This window comes from Hyla sarda, chromosome 2 (genome assembly GCF_029499605.1).
Source record: "Hyla sarda isolate aHylSar1 chromosome 2, aHylSar1.hap1, whole genome shotgun sequence".
NCBI classification, from domain to species: Eukaryota; Metazoa; Chordata; class Amphibia; order Anura; family Hylidae; genus Hyla; species Hyla sarda.
The window spans coordinates 98,090,129-98,105,977 of record NC_079190.1 but is presented as its reverse complement, the minus strand read 5'-3'; the positions used below and the strand labels follow the sequence as shown (position 1 = coordinate 98,105,977).

Sequence of the window (15,849 nt, the reverse complement as noted above, 5' to 3'; positions counted from 1 at the left end):
GCATAACGGCATATGTACATGAATGGAGTCATATATGGCAAGTGACCGCCTGACAGTCAGCAGTAATCCATCCACGTCGCAGACACTTGCAAGTCACAGTATAATTCTTTTCACTTGCATCTTCACAGCTAATGTAGCACTTTGGATGCAAAGCAGCATGCGCTCGAAACGCATCTGGTGGTATGGTCGATTTTACTCATGTCCAGTAATCTTCAATAAAGCTTTTCATAATTTCAAGTGCTGGATCATTGCTGCTTTGTTCTACGTTGGAAGTGCCCTGCCGGGCACTATCACGAGGTGGTGAGCTGGCAATATCCCACGTTTTGTTCATCACTTTGGGTGCACATTAAAGTCACCATAGCCTAAATTGACAACTAGGAGCTTCCATTCTTTTCGTTAGAGGCATTTCCCTACAAACTTTGCTCAATGCTGACAGCCTCATACTGTAACAACACACCCCATTTGAAAGGAAATACTAATATCTAGTTTCCGTTTATTCCCCAAAATAATAAAATTATTCGGACACTTCACATTTACAGAACAGCCAAGCAATTGCCTGTATCCTTGCTCCAGAAAAGTGGCCAGGTTATGTTCACACTTCATTTCTAGTGTCCTGACCTACAGCATATCCTGAGTATAAATACGATCAAAATTGACAGGAGCAAATAATGCAATGGGACAAATGTAAAATGTGCATACAAAATGATAGTATTTGCCTTAAAAGCTCTTATGTTTCATACATTAGTTTTACTGCATTAAAAGTAAAATATACACAAGCTTCTTACTAGAGATGTGCGAAGTTACAGTGATTCGATTCGTCACGAACTTCTCGGCTCGGCAGTTGATGCCTTATCCTGCATAAATTAGTTCAGCTTTCAGGTGCTCCGGTGGGCTGGAGACTCTCTCCTAGGACTGTATCCACCTTTTCCAGCCCCCCCGGAGCATCTGAAAGCTGAACTAATTTATGCAGGATAAAGTCAGCAACTGCCGAGCCGAGAAGTTTGTGACGAATCGAATCACTGTAACTTTGCTCATCTCTACTTCTTACTGAATATATAACACATATACATGCCAAAAATAAAAAATTGTTCCCACAGAATGACCTGATGCAGAATATTGTACACATAAGTGGTTTCTTCAAAGTGCCACAATTTAGAAGTTACAGGAGCCAGACATTCCCATCACCTCTGGTAACAGTGGTTCAGTATACAATGGTAGAAATTAAACAGTGCTGTAGAGATTATCTACAGAATAAAAATAAAAAAACATACAAACCCATTTAATAACAACATGCTTCAACTTTTCAGTAGTATACAATTATAATATATACAGTACACTGTTGGCAATAGCACCTACAAAGCACATTGGTCCTTTCTCAATAGGGGGTTGATTGGGATTTAAAGGGGTACTCCGGTGAAAACCTTTTTTCTTTTAAATCAACTGGTGGCAGAAAGTTAAACATATTTGTAAATTACTTCTATTAAAAAATCTTAATCCTTCCTGTACTTATTAGCTGCTGAATACTACAGAGGAAATTCTTTTCTTTTTGGAATGCTCTCTGATGACATCACGAGCACAGTTCTCTCTGCTGACGTTATTATAATAATAACGCTTTTTTAATTGTTGTCCTTAGTGGGATTTGAACCCAAGTCCCCAGCACTGCAAGGCAGCAGTGCTAACCACTGAGCCACCATGCTGCCCTTAGCATACATCTGCTATGCATGGTTGCTAAAATGGACAGAGATGTCAGCAGAGAGCACTGTGCTCGTGATGTCATCAGTGTTCCAAAAAGAAAGGAATTTCCTCTGTAGCATTCAGCAGCTAATAAGTACTGGAAGGATTAAGATTTTTTAATAGAAGTAATTTACAAATATGTTTAACTTTCTGCCACCAGTTGATTTAAAAGAAAAAAGGTTTTCACCGGAGTACCCCTTTAAAAGTTCAGAAATAGCGCCACTTTTGTTTCTGAGTGGTGTCTAGTATTGCAGCCCTTCACTTTAACAAAGAATTGCAATGCTAGAACAAAAGTGATTGTTTTTGGAACAGTAGGGCTATGTGTATGCATTGTTTCTTCTATACATCAAAGGCATAGAGCTGAACAAGCCATATGGAGGCCAACAGGACACTTTTTACCACCCCCTTGGGTCAATGCATTTAGTATGTGTGTAGAGAGCTTTTCCAGCACATACAATAAACGTGTTCATCTGAATACGGTGTGAATACAGTTCTTAAGCAGATCATTTTTCTAACCCTAGATAACCCCTCATGCTTTTATTTATTTTTTTACTTTTAGACCACAGTTATAAATCTAACAATATAAAGTAGTTAATGTCTGTTTAAAGGGGTTATCCAGGGAAAAACTTTTTTATATATCAACTGGATCCAGAAAGTTAAACAGATTTGTAAATTACTTCTATTAAAACATCTTAATCCTTTCAGTACTTATGAGCTGCTGAAGTTGAGTTCTTTTCTAAGTGCTCTCTGATGACACCTGTCTCGGGAACTGTCCAGAGTAGAAGCAAATCCCGATAGCACACCTTTTCTACACTGTGAAGTTCCCAAGACAGACAGAGGTGTCAGCAGAGAGCACTGTTGTCAGACAGAAAAGAACAACTCCAGCAGCTGATAAGTACTAGAAGGATTAAGATTTTTTAATAGAAGTAATTTACAAATTTGTTTAACTTTCTGAAGCCAGTTGATTATATATATATATATATATATATATATATATATATATATATACACATACATATATATAATAAAAAGGTTTTTTTCTTGAAATACACCTATAATGGTTCATTTAGAAGATTTGCCTGTGTATAAACATCTTAGCTGTTTTTATAACTATGGTTTTCCCTTATTTATTTGGCCCCAATATTTTAGACAAAATATTTAACAATGCACCCATGCAAAATATGTCTGCTGAGAAAAGGACGGTTTATGTAACCTACTGAGTCCTGAAAGAAATAAACCCTTTAATAGTGGCTGCTTTACAAGTCTTCAGAGAATGAAATCTCGAGGGCCCACACCTGGTAAGACACTGCTCAAGATACCAATAGAATAGAAGTAAAAGGACTACTGTCTGTGGATTACTTCACATTGGCTTCTCTAAAGACTGGAGGTAGTTGACCGATAGTAGGACCATACTGTGCAATAATAATGACACCTCAGACTCTGAAAACAAAACATAAAACAGGAGTTAATATTCCAGACACAATAACAGAACAAAGTAACAACTTTGAGGGGTATTAACCCCTTAAGGACCCAGCCCATTTTCACCTTAAAGGGGTACTGTGCCCCTAGCATCTTATCCCCTATCCAAAGGATAGGGGATAAGATGTCAGATCGCCGAGGTCCCGGTGCTGGGGACCCCCGGAATCTCCGCTGCGGCACCCCGCTATCATTATTGCACAGAGCAAACTCGCTATGTGCGTAATGACGGGCAATACAGGGGCCGGAGCATCGTTACATCACAGCTACGGGCCCTCGTGACGTCACAGCCCGCCCCTCAATACAAGTCTATGGGAGGGGGCGTGACTGCTATCACGCCCCCTCCCATAGACTTGCATTAAGGGGGTAGGCCGTGAAGTCACGGGGGGGCGGAGCCGTGACGTTACGCTGCTCCGGTCCCTGTATCGCCGGTCATTACGCACAGAGCATGCGTGGTCTCTGCAGTAATGATAGCGGGGTGCCGCAGCGGAGATTCCGGGGGTCCCCAGCAGCGGGACCCCGGAGATCTGACATCTTATCCCCTATCCTTTGGATACGGGATAAGATGTCTAGGGACGGAGTACCTCTTTAAGGACTCGGCCATTTTTTGCACATCTGACCACTGTCACTTTAAGCATTAATAACTCTGGGATGCTTTTAACTTTCATTCTGATTCCGAGATTGTTTTTCCGTGACATATTCTACTTGCATCATTTCTTGGTGAAAAATAAAAAAATTTGATGAAAAAATTTAAAAATTTTGCATTTTTTTTTACTTTGAAGCTCTCTGCTTATAAAGAAAATGGATATTCCAAATAAATTCTATATTGATTCACATATACAATAAGTACAAAAAGTTGACATGTTTTTACTTTTGGAAGACATCAGAGGGCTTCAAAGTTCAGCAGCAATTTTCCACAAAATTATCTAAATCGAAATTTTTCAGGGACCAGTTCAGGTTTGAAGTGGATTTGAGGGACCTTCATATTAGAAATACCCCATAAATGACCCCATTATAAAAACTGCACCCCTCAAAGTATTCAAAATGACATTCAGTAAGTGTGTTAACCCTTTAGGTGTTTCACAGGAATAGCCGCAAATTGAAGGATAAAATTCTAAATCTTAATTTTTTATACTGGCTTGTTCTTGTAGACCCAGTTTTTGAAATTATACAAGGGGTAAAAGGAGAGAAATCTTCCTAAAATTTGTAACTCAATTTCTCTCGAGTAAGGAAATACCTCACATATGTATGTCACAAGTGCTCTGTGGGTGCACTAGAGCGCTCAGAAGGGAAGGAGCGACAGTCGGATTTTATAGTGTGAGTTTTTCTGAAATGGTTTTCGGGGGCATGTCGCATTTAACAAGCCCCTATGGTGCCAGAATAGCAAAAAAAAAAAAAAAACACATGTCATACTATTTTACAATTTTTTACAAGGGGCAATAGGAGAAAATGCCCCCCAAAATGTGTAACCCCATCTCTTCTGAGTATGGAAATACCCCATGTGTTGACGTCAAGTGCTCTGCTGGTGCACTACAATGCTCAGAAGAGTAGGAGTCACATTTGGCTTTTGAAAAGCAAATTTTGCTGAAAGGGTTTTTTGGGGGGCATGTCGCATTTAGGAAGCCCCAGAACAGCAAAAATGAAAAAAAATGAAAAAAACACAAGGCATACTATTATGAAAACTACACCCCTCAAGGAATGTAACTAGGGGTACAGTGAGCCTTAACACCCCACAGGTGTTTTACAAATTTTTCACTAAAGTTGGATGTGAAAAGGTAAAATGTTATTTTTTTCACAAAAATTCTGGTTTTCTGACTTTCATTTTCACAAGGGGTAATGGGAGAAAATGCACCCCAAAATTTGTAACCCTATTTCTTCAGAGAATGGAAATACCCCATGTTTTTAAAGTAAGGTGTTCTGCGGGCGAACTACAATGCTTAGAAGAGAAGGAGCGCCATTGAGCTTTAGGATAGAGAATTTGATTGGAATAGAAGTCGGGGGCCATTTGCGTTTACAAAGCCCCCATGGTGCCAGAACAGTGGACCCCCCCACATGTGACCCCATTTTGGAAACTACACCCCTCACAGAATTTAATAAGGGGTGCAGTGAGCATTTACACTCCACTGGCATTTAACAGATCTTTGGAACAGTGGGCTGTGCAAATGAAAAATTTTATTTTTCATTTTCACGGACCACTATTCCAAAAATCTGTCAGACACCTGTGGGGCATAAATGATCACTGCACCCCTTATTATATGAAGTGAAGGGTGTAGTTTCCAAAATGGGGTCACATGTGGGGGGGGGGGTCCACTGTTCTGGCACCACGGGTGGCTTTGTAAACACACATGGCCTTCGATTTTGGACACATTCTTTCTCCAAAATCCCAATGGCGCTCCTTCTCTTCTGAGCATTGTAGTTTGCCCACAGAGCGCTTTAGCTCCACATATGGGGTATGTTCTTACTCAGAAGAAATGGGGTTACAAATTTTGAGGGGCTTTTTCCTATCTTCCCTTGTGAAAATGAAAAATTTAGGGTAACACCAGCATTTTAGTAAAAAAAAAAAAAATACTTTTTTTCTAATTTTCACATCCAACTTTAACCAAAATTCGTCAAACAGCTGTAGGATGTTAAGGCTCACTATACCCCTAGTTACATTCCGTGAGGGGTGTAGTTTACAAAATGGGGTACATGTGGGTATTTATTGTTTTGCGTTTATGTCAGAACCGCTGTAAAATCAGCCACCACTGTGCAAATCATCAATTTAGGCCTCAAATGTACATTGTACGCTCTCACTCATGAGCCTTGTTGTGCGCCTGCAGAGCACTTTACACCCACATATGGGGTATTTCCATACTCGGGAGAAATTGCGTTACAATTTTTTTTCTTTTTCTTTTACCGTTTGTGAAAATTAAAAGTATGGGGCAACACCAGCATGTTAGTGTTTTTTTTTTTTTTTTTTTTTTACACTAACATGCTGGTGTAGACCCCAACTTTACCTTTTCATAAGGCGTAAAAGGAGAAAAAGCCCCCCAACATTTTTTACGCAATTTCTCCCGAGTATGGAAATACCCCATATGTGGCCCTAAACTATTTCCTTGAAATACGACAGGCTCCAAAGCGAGAGAGTGCCATGCGCATTTGAGGCCTATTTTGGGGATTTGCATCCGCCACCAAAATACCCTACGGCAGTGTTTCCCAAACAGGGTGTCTCCAGCTGTTGCTGAACTCCCAGCACGCCTTGACAGTCAGTGGCTGTCCGGCAATACTGGGAGTTTTTGTTTTTCAACAGCTGGAGGCTCTGTTTTGGAAACCGTGCCGTAAAAGACTTTCAAGATTTTTTTTTTAATGGGGGGGGGGGGGTGAGGGGATTGTGTAGGGCATGGATGCCCACAATGAATATTTTTGCAGCCCGAGCTGAGCCGATGCTTGCCCTGCAGTGGCGGATCCCCTCATCACTATTAAGGACATCCCTGTGTCCCGAAAGATGTTTTCGGGACACAGGGATACCCCCGTGAACTCTCAGCGGCCCAACATTAAGTTTGAAAACATAGGGGCCGCTGGGAGATAGCGTACACTGGGACGTCACTGATGTCCCATGCGCAAGCCCATAGCAACAGAGGCACGGAGGAGCGGAACATGGAGGTGGAAGATGCGCGCTGGCCAGCATGGTAAGTGACCAGCGGCAAGACAGCTTTGGTGCTCAGACCACTGCTATAGCCGAACTGGAGGAGAGGTGGTCAGAGCACTGAAGTGGGGCAGTACACAGGCATACAGCCTCCAGCCTCCAGCCATACACTGTTTAAGGAAAGGAAACAGGTTTCTGACTATAGCTAAAGACAATTATCTGTCTCAAATGGTACAGGGTCCGACCAGAGGGGGCACCCTACTAGACTTAATATTAACCAACAGACCTGATAGAGTAACTGATGTGCAAGTAGAAGGACACCTAGGAAATAGTAATCATAATATAATACATTATAACTTGTTCTTCAATAAGGGAATCTCTTGAGGGGCCACAAAACAATGAACTTTAGGTAAGCAAAGTTCGATCAACTCAGAGAAGCCCTTAACAATATAAAATGGGATAATGTCCTCAAAAATATGAATACTGACACTAAATGGGAGACTTTTAGGAACATCTTAAATTCTCACTGTAAGATGTATAAACCCTTTGGGAAAAGGGTCAGAAATAAAAGAAAACCAATATGGATGAATACGAATGTTAAGGGGGCAATAAATGACAAAAATAAAGCATTTAAACTACTAAAACAGGATGGCAGTGAAGAAGCATTAAAAAGCTATAGACAAAAAGTTCAAATATGTAAAATACAGATTAAAGCAGCAAAAATAGAGACAGAAAGAATCATTGCCAAAGAGTAAAACTTACCCCAAAATGTTTTTTAACTATATAAATAGCAAAAAGGTCAAAAATGAAAGTGTAGGCCCTTTAAAAAATTATGAGGAAGAAATTATAGGTGGGGATTAGGAAAAGGCAAATATACTAAACAAATTCTTCTCCACTGTATTCACCGAGAAAAGGAGATTTTTGTTTACTTACCGTAAAATCTCTCTCTCAAAGGATCCATTGGGGGACACAGACCGTGGGTGTATGCTGCTGTCTCTAGGAGGTGTGACACTATGGTAATAAAAAAAGTCGGCTCCTCCCATCAGGATATACCCGCCTTCAGGCTCTGAGCTAATCAGTTTAAGTTCCAGAGAAATAGGAGGAGACCAACAGGTCAAAGAAAAACCCAAAACTGTCCGAGAACCAGAAGAAAAAACACAACTGAACACACCCTCGGACAGAGAACCAAAGGAAAATCCCAAAAAAGGGCGGGAGCTCTGTCCCCCAATGGATCCTTCGAGAAAGAGATTTTACGGTAAGTAAACAAAAATCTCCTTTTCTCTATTGGCTCCACTGGGGGGGGGGGGGAACAGACCGTGGGACGTACTAAAGCAGTCCCTTGGGTGGGCAGATAAGCAGTCAGGCAGACGGCCGATCCACTGCCACCTGCAACACTTTACGACCCAGACTAGCATCAGCCGATTCGAAAGTATGAACTCGGTAAAACCTCGAGAAAGTGTGCAAAGACGACCAGGTAGCCGCCTTGCAAATCTGCGAGGCCGAGGCTCTATTCTGGAGAGCCTAGGATGCCCCAACAGAACAGGTAGAATGAGCCACAACCCTGAAAGGAGGAATCTTCCTCTTACAGCGATAGGCTTCCGAAATGGCTGACAGAATCCACCGAGAAACGGTGGCCTTGGAACCATGTTGTCCCTTGCGACGACCTTCCGTAAGGACGAAAAAGGAATCACACTGACGAAACAAAGAAGTGATGTAGAGAAGACCGAACAGCCCGAACTACATCCAGCTTGTGTAGTAAGCACTCCTTAGGATGAGAAGGAGCAGGACAAAAGGACGGGAGGACAATGTCCTCATTGAGATGAAAGGCCGAGACCACCTTAGGCAAAAAGGAAGGATCTGGCCGGAAAACAACCTTGTCCTGGTGGATCACCAGAAACGGAGAACGGCAGGAAAGAGCTGCCAATTCAGACACCCTCCGGATGGAGGTGATAGCAACAAGAAACGCCACTTTCCAAGAAAGGAGGCGGAGAGACACCTCTCTAAGGGGCTCAAAGGGTGCACCCTGGAGGGCACTCAGAACCAAATTCAAGTCCCAAGGGGGAGAGGGTGACCGATAAGGAGGAACAGCATTCGCCACTCCTTGAAGGAAGGTCTGGACATGAGAATTAGAAGCCAGGGGCCGCTGGAAAAGAACAGCAAGGGCCGAAACCTGACCTTTAAGTGAACTGAGAGACAACCCCAGTTCCAACCCCGACTGCAAAAAGGAGAGAAGACGGGGAACAGAGAAGGTTACCTGGGAGAAGTCCTGAGCTTCACACCAACGAAAATAAGACCGCCAAGTACGGTGGTAAATTCTCGCGAAGGAGGGCTTACGAGCCTTGAGCATGGTGTGAATGACTTGGGAAGAGAACCCGCGGGCCCTCAAAATCACGGTGTCAACCGCCATGCCGTCAAATGCAGCGACTGTAAATTGGGGTGGAAAAGAGGACCCTGAGAGAGCAGGTCCGGGCGGAGCGGAAGGCGCAGTGGAGCGTCGTCCAGGAGCCTGACTACGTCGGCGTACCACGACCTTCGGGGCCAATCTGGAGCTACCAGAATGGCGGGGACGTCCTCTGCCTTGAGCTTCCTCAGCACCCTGGGAAGGAGCGGAAGAGGAGGGAACAGATAGGGTAGGGCAAACCCCGCCCAAGGAATCACTAGGGCATCCACGGCCAGAGCCTGAGGGTCCCGGGACTTGGACAAAAAAGGAAGGATCTTCCGATTGTGCCGGGATGCGCAAAGGTCCATGTCCGGAATTCCCCAGAGGTCGCAGAGCTGCGCGAAGACCTCCGGATGTAGAGACCACTCGCCGGGGTCGGGTGAGGACCGACTGAGGAAGTCCACTTCCCAGTTGAGCACTCCCGGAATGTGAATTGCCGAAATGGCCAGAACCTTATTCTCTGCCCAGGTGAGAATCTTGGTCACCTCGGCCATGGCTGCCGAGCTGCGAGTGCCGCCCTGTCGATTTATGTACGCCACGGCCGTGGCGTTGTCCGACTGAACACGGACAGGACGGGACTGAAGACTGGGCTCCCAATGAAGAAGACAAAGAAGAATCGCCCGTAATTCCAATATGTTTATCGGAAGAAGGGTCTCCTGGGGAGACCAGAGTCCCTGAACCGTCCAATCCCTGAACACGCCACCCCAGCCCGACAGGCTGGCATCCGTTGTAACAACCTGCCAGTGAAGGGGAGTAAAGAAGCGAAGCCACCAGAGAAGAGACTGACAGACCCTGAGAGGGAGAACAATCTGACGATCGAGGGACAGAGGAGACCTGTTCCATCGAGAGAGAATCGCCAGTTGAAACTGGGCAAAGGGTACGGCCTCCATAGTTGCCACCAACCGACCCAGGGCTTCCATACAAGTGCGGATGGAGACTGATACCTGGGTCTGAAGGGAGCGGACCCCCGCCCGTAGCGGCAGACGTTTGTCCGGCGGAAGACAAATTCAGGCAGAGGCCGAGTCGAATCGAAATCCCAGAATGGTTAGAGACTGGGTAGGACAGAGGACTGACTTGTCCCGGTTGACCACCCACCCGAAGCGAATCAGAGTGTGGAGAGTGACGTCCAGATTCTCTAGAGTCTGGGCTCTGGTTGGAGCCTTGATGAGAAGGTCGTCCAGATAGGGTATCACCGAGATACCCCTCGACCGTAACAAGCCCATTACTGGCGCAAGGATCTTTGTAAGGACCCTTGGCTAGACCAAATGAAAATGCCCCTCCGGAACCACAAAGCAGAGGTACCGATGATGGCCAGGAAATATTGGCACATGGGGGTAGGCATCCCTTATGTCCACCGATGAAGGAACTCCCCTTGTTCCAGGGATGCCACCACCGAGCAGAGAGATTCCATTCAGAAGTGGCTGATGAGAAGGAGACGGTTGAGACGCTTGAGCTCTAGGATTGGTCGCACAGAACTGTCCTTCTTGGGGACCACAAAAGATTTGAATAGAAACCCCGAAAAAGTTCCCCCAGAGGGACGGGAACGATAACACCCTGGAGAAGCAGAGACTGGAGAGCCTCCCGAATTTGCTTCACCAGAGGCGATCCCTCGGAAGGTAGGCGAATTTGATCCGGTAACCGTTGGACACCACGTCCCTGACCCAAGGGTCCTGAATGTGTGAGGACCAGATGTCTCGGAAAAAACAACAGACGACCTCCCACCCGAAAAGTAACCGCGGGTGGGGGCCTCACTTCATGCAGAAGTGGGTTTGCAGTTGCCCGATTTGGGCGGTTGAAGTCCGACTTCCAAGACGAGCGGGCCCGGAACGAGGGAGCCTTCTTGTCCCGCGAGGGCGCCTGCCCGGACCCTTTACTGGGGCCAGAGGTCCGAAAGGAAAAGGACTTCCCTTTGGGAAGTAGGGCGAGCCTTATTTCGAGGTAACAAGAAACTCTTACTTCCCGTTGCCTCAGAGATAATCTCATCAAGGCGTTTGCCAAAAAGACAGCCGCCCGTAAGGGGGAGCTCAGTGAGAGACCTTTTGGAAGCGGCATCCGCATTCCAAGCTTTAAGCCACATAGATCGGCGGAGGGCCGCTAGGTGACCTACAGCAAAGGCAGAACAACGGGCTGACAGCATGGAAGCTGTGCACAGAAAGTCTCCAGCTTTAGCGCACTGGAGAGCCAGAGCAGATAGATCCTCTGGGGGATCCCGCTAAAACATCCAGATGAAGCTTTTGGCAGCACTCCGACAGGGCCTTGGACACCCATGTCGCGGCGAAGATGGGAATAAGAGAGGAGCCAGCTGCTTCAGAAGCGAACTTCGCTAAAGATTCTACCTTCTTGTCTGCGGGATCCTTGAAGGCAGCGGCATCTGCCAGAGGCAGTGTAGTCGCCTTAGAGATCCGGGAGATTGGTGGATCCACAGAGGGAGGGGAAGCCACCTTAGCGACAAAGTCCTTGTCAAATGGATAAAGTTCTTGAATTGTCTTGATTCCCGGGAATCTCTTGTCTGGATGTTTCCATGCGGATTCCAGAATGTCATCAAAGTCAGCGTGAGAGCTGAACCTTTTAGGTGCTGGCTTAGTACCATGAAAGGATACTTCTGGATTGACATCCGAAGATCCTGGGTCCATTAAGTGAAAGGTGTCTCTTATGGCAGTCACCATTGAGTACACTGTTGCAATAGAGTCCGAGCGGTCCTCTGGATCAGATGCCGGTTCGGAAGCCTCGTCCACTAGTTCACCAGGGGAATGTAAATGAGTAGAGGCAGACCTGGAGGGGGGTGACCCAGACCGGGTACGCGGCTCTGGCGTGTCAGAGCGGCGACTCCGAGAACGTCCTCTGGAGGAGCGACGTTTGTGCCCAGATGATAGGGGGGGGCGAGACCCGCGAGGGGAACGCTCATGTATATCTGAAGACTCAATGTAAGAGTCAGACGAGGCGCCCCTAGCACGCTTGTGAGAGCGTGAAGTACGAAGAGACGAAGAGCGGGCCCTCTCAGAGGTCCTGGCAGGGAAGACCCCTTCAAGGTGGACACCATTTCCCGGGAGGCCTCAGCCACCGAATGGGAGACTTGGGTCAAGTCAGCCATATACTGGGTCAGGGAAGAAACCCAGGCTGGGGGAGCAGTGGAGCAGGCAGGTCAAGTGGGCTCAGCGGAGCCAGACATCTTGGTATTACAGTGCTTACAGACATAGTAAGTCACTGAGCTTCCAGGTTTCTGTTTAGAGGGAGGAACAGTCCTGGGTACGGACATAAAGAGAAAAAAAGGTTGTGTCCCCTGTCAGCTGCAGAGAGGAGAGCTCGCTCCGTGCAGCTATAGTGGAGGAACAGGCCAGCCAATAGGAAGAGACGGGCGTGCCCGAAGCCAGGCACTAACTAACTGACCCTTTCATACTGAAATTCGCGCCCACGGCGCTGATTGGAGGCTGCTTTGGCGCCTCTGAGAGCTCCCAGCCCTGTGGGCGGAGCTATAGACCGGCCTAGAAGAACTGTCATGGCGCCCGCTCCTCATCCCAAGCGCACCTCTCGGTCGCATATGCGCTCGGGGGGAAAAGCGGGCGGCCTAACGCCAGCAGAGACTTCCGGAAAAAGAGAAACTAAGCCGGCGCTAAAGCGCCCGGCTAGTACCAGCACCGCGGCAGTCAGCCGCGTATAAGGCGCTGTGAACAAAGTGAAAGTAAAGCCGGTGCTGAGAGCACCCGACCCGTAGCAGCGCTGCGCTGAGAACATAGTGCCCTAACACACACACACATATATGTGAAAAGCCCCACACACAGATATAAAGTGAAGAGCCCCAATTTACTGCCCCCTTAGTGCCACTGCTCCCCCAGAATAAAAATTAAGCCCTTGAAGAAGCAAGCTCCATAAGAAGGGTGGGCCAAAAACAGGGGGTCTCCAGAGGTTGCAAGTCCGTACCTGTGGAGAAAAGTACTTACCTCAGTCAGAAGAACTTACCTAATGGAGTCTTCAGAGAAGTCTTCAGTCAGCTTATGGTCCCTGCATCACGCCTAGCTGCTATGCGCGAGCGAGGCGAGCAGACACATTGGGGGACCTGGACCCATGAGGTACCACCCAGGCGCTGACTGTTGGCGAGAGGGGGTTAACAGCGCATATATGCAATGTCTGTGCCCCCTTACTCTCAATGGGGAAACAGGGAACCGGAGTCCCTGAGTCCCCACCTGAAAACAGAAAAGAAAAAGGAATAAAAAAACTAACACGTCCCTATACTAGGAAAATAAAAAAAACAGAAGACCTGGTCTGGAGCAAACCAGACCATGTCCACCTCCTTCAGACACTAAGCTTAAACTGACTAGCTAAGAGCCTGAAGGCAGGTATATCCTGCTGGGAGGAGCTGACTTTTTATTACCATAGTGTCACACCTCCTAGAGAAAGCAAGATACACCCACGGTCTGTGTCCCCCAATGGAGCAGATAGAGAAAAAAAATATATAAATATAATAAAAATAAACATATGTGGTATCGTCGCGTGCGTAAATGTCCGAACTATAAAAATATAAGGTTAATTAAACTGCATGGTCAATGGCGTACACGTAAAAAAAATTCCAAAAGTCCAAAATTGCGTATTTTTGGTCACTTTGTATACCCTAAATTTTTTTTATAAAAAGTGATCAAGAAGTCCGATCAAAGCAAACAGTCATTGTACCAATAAAAACTTTAGATCACGGTGCAAAAAATGAGCCCTCATACCACTCCATATACCAAAAAATAAAGTTATAGAGGTCAGAAGAGGACAATTTTAAACATACTAATTTTGGTGCATGTAGTTAAAACATTTTTTAAGTAGTAAAATAAATAAAACCTATATAAATTGGGTATCATTGTAACCGTATGGACCTACAGAATTAATATATGGTGTCATTTTTACTGAAAAGTGCACTGCGAAAAATCTGAAGCCCCACAAAATTTACAAAATGAAGTTTTTTTCCTATTTTGCTCAACAAATATTTTTGTTCTGGGTTCTCCGTAAATTTTGTGGTGAAATGATTGGTCATTACAAAGTACAATTGGTGGCGCAAAAAATAAGCCCTCATATGAGTCTGAAGGTGCAAAATTTAAAGTGTTATACATTTTAGAAGGTGATGAGGAAAAAATGAAAGTGCAAACATGGAAAAACCTGTGGTCCTTAAGGGGTTACAGGGGTACTCCACTGGGAATTATTATTATTTTTTTTTTTATCAACTGGTGCCAGAAAGTTAAACAGATTTGTAAATTACTTCTATTAAAAAATCTTAATCCTTCCTGGCTTTCTGGCACCAGTTGATTTAAAAAACATTTTTTTTTCTAGTGGAGTACCCCTTTAACCATAGTGCATTCTGTCAATGGAGCATTTCTGCAAGGATAGATTACAGACGGCACCAGAGGAAGGGGTTACAGAAGTGTTCTTTCCAATATTACCAGAATCGCCCCAACTTGTAAAAGCAGTCATTTTACTGGAAAAATTATTGTAAATGCAATTCCACAATATATAAGCAAAATATTCTAGTTACGCATTCATTTTAACATTTTCCAAAATGGTTAACAATGTTTACCTTTTAATTTTTCCGATAGCAGGAGCCAGCAGTCTAACCATTTTCTACAATCTTCTATACTGAGGTGGGTGGAGTTTAGCCCTCTCATATAACAGGCCTGAAAACCATGGAAACTGCAACGTTAACAATAGCTGGACTTCGAGTGCTCCTATGTCAGACCATATAATGATACACAACATGCAGAAACAAATATATAATATAAATATATAAATATTAACACCATTAAAAACAGCTTATACAAGTATTATAGAATCTGTGAAACAAAGAAAGAATCAAAAAGATCCTTCACAGAACTCTTTTTTTTTTTTGTCTTTCAGAAGCATAAAATGAAGAAGAGTTTGCTTGATACCAAGATACATAAGCAGGAGATAAATTATAATAATTGTTGTCGGGCAATTTCTGTCATTTCCATTTAGAAAAACTGCCCATTGTTTGGATTGCTGTCCAATTCCCCACTGAACAGTGATTTACAACGTATCCATAGACCACAAACCATTGCGACAGAAAAACTGCACTTGAAAATTTGTCCAGAACCTGCCAATATAGGAACGGCAAAATAAATATATATATTTATATATAAATATGTTGTCAACTGTGTCCTGATGTAGGGGAAAAGTGGTATCAAACCTGTAGAGTTTCATCCCAATCCTTTGATAAGCTGCTGTCAAAAGTGCATATGGCGTCAGTTTATTCCCTTCTTGCATCTTTATGGTGGAATTGGCAGAAAAAGCCTTTTTTGCCAACAACCATCTTATTGTGTGGCACAATCCAATCATCACACAATATTATGAAATATTAGGTGGGAAATCTAGGTACGTTTTAAACATGTACATGAAGCAAATAGAATTGTTATGCACATATATGCAGTAACAATTGTGCAACGTTTGTATACTGTTTTTTTTTTTTATTCACGAAAACATTTAAATAGAAAATTCCAACTAATCTACCAAATCAAAATATATACAGTGATCCCTCAACTTACAATGGCCTCAACATACAATAGTTTCAACATGCAATGGTCTT

General features: G+C 44.5%; 1 protein-coding gene across 7 annotated transcripts in view; it reads right to left on the bottom strand.

The window, feature by feature from the left end:
• Positions 1 to 2,725: 2,725 nt before the first annotated feature.
• The window catches only part of LETMD1 (LETM1 domain containing 1), a 116,200-nt gene continuing 103,076 nt past the window's right edge, over positions 2,726 to 15,849 (bottom strand). For 4 of the 7 annotated variants that reach the window (XM_056562643.1, XM_056562641.1, XM_056562644.1 and 1 more), the window contains 2 exons: positions 14,827 to 14,923; positions 2,727 to 3,174 (listed from right to left, as the gene is read on the bottom strand). In XM_056562643.1, coding sequence (XP_056418618.1) covers positions 3,095 to 3,174; positions 14,827 to 14,923 — 177 coding nt within the window. In that variant the 3' untranslated portion in view covers positions 2,727 to 3,094. Of the gene's footprint in view, positions 3,175 to 14,826; positions 14,924 to 15,849 lie in introns of all 7 variants that reach the window. The other 3 variants (XM_056562639.1, XM_056562640.1, XM_056562638.1) reach the window with 2 other exon arrangements.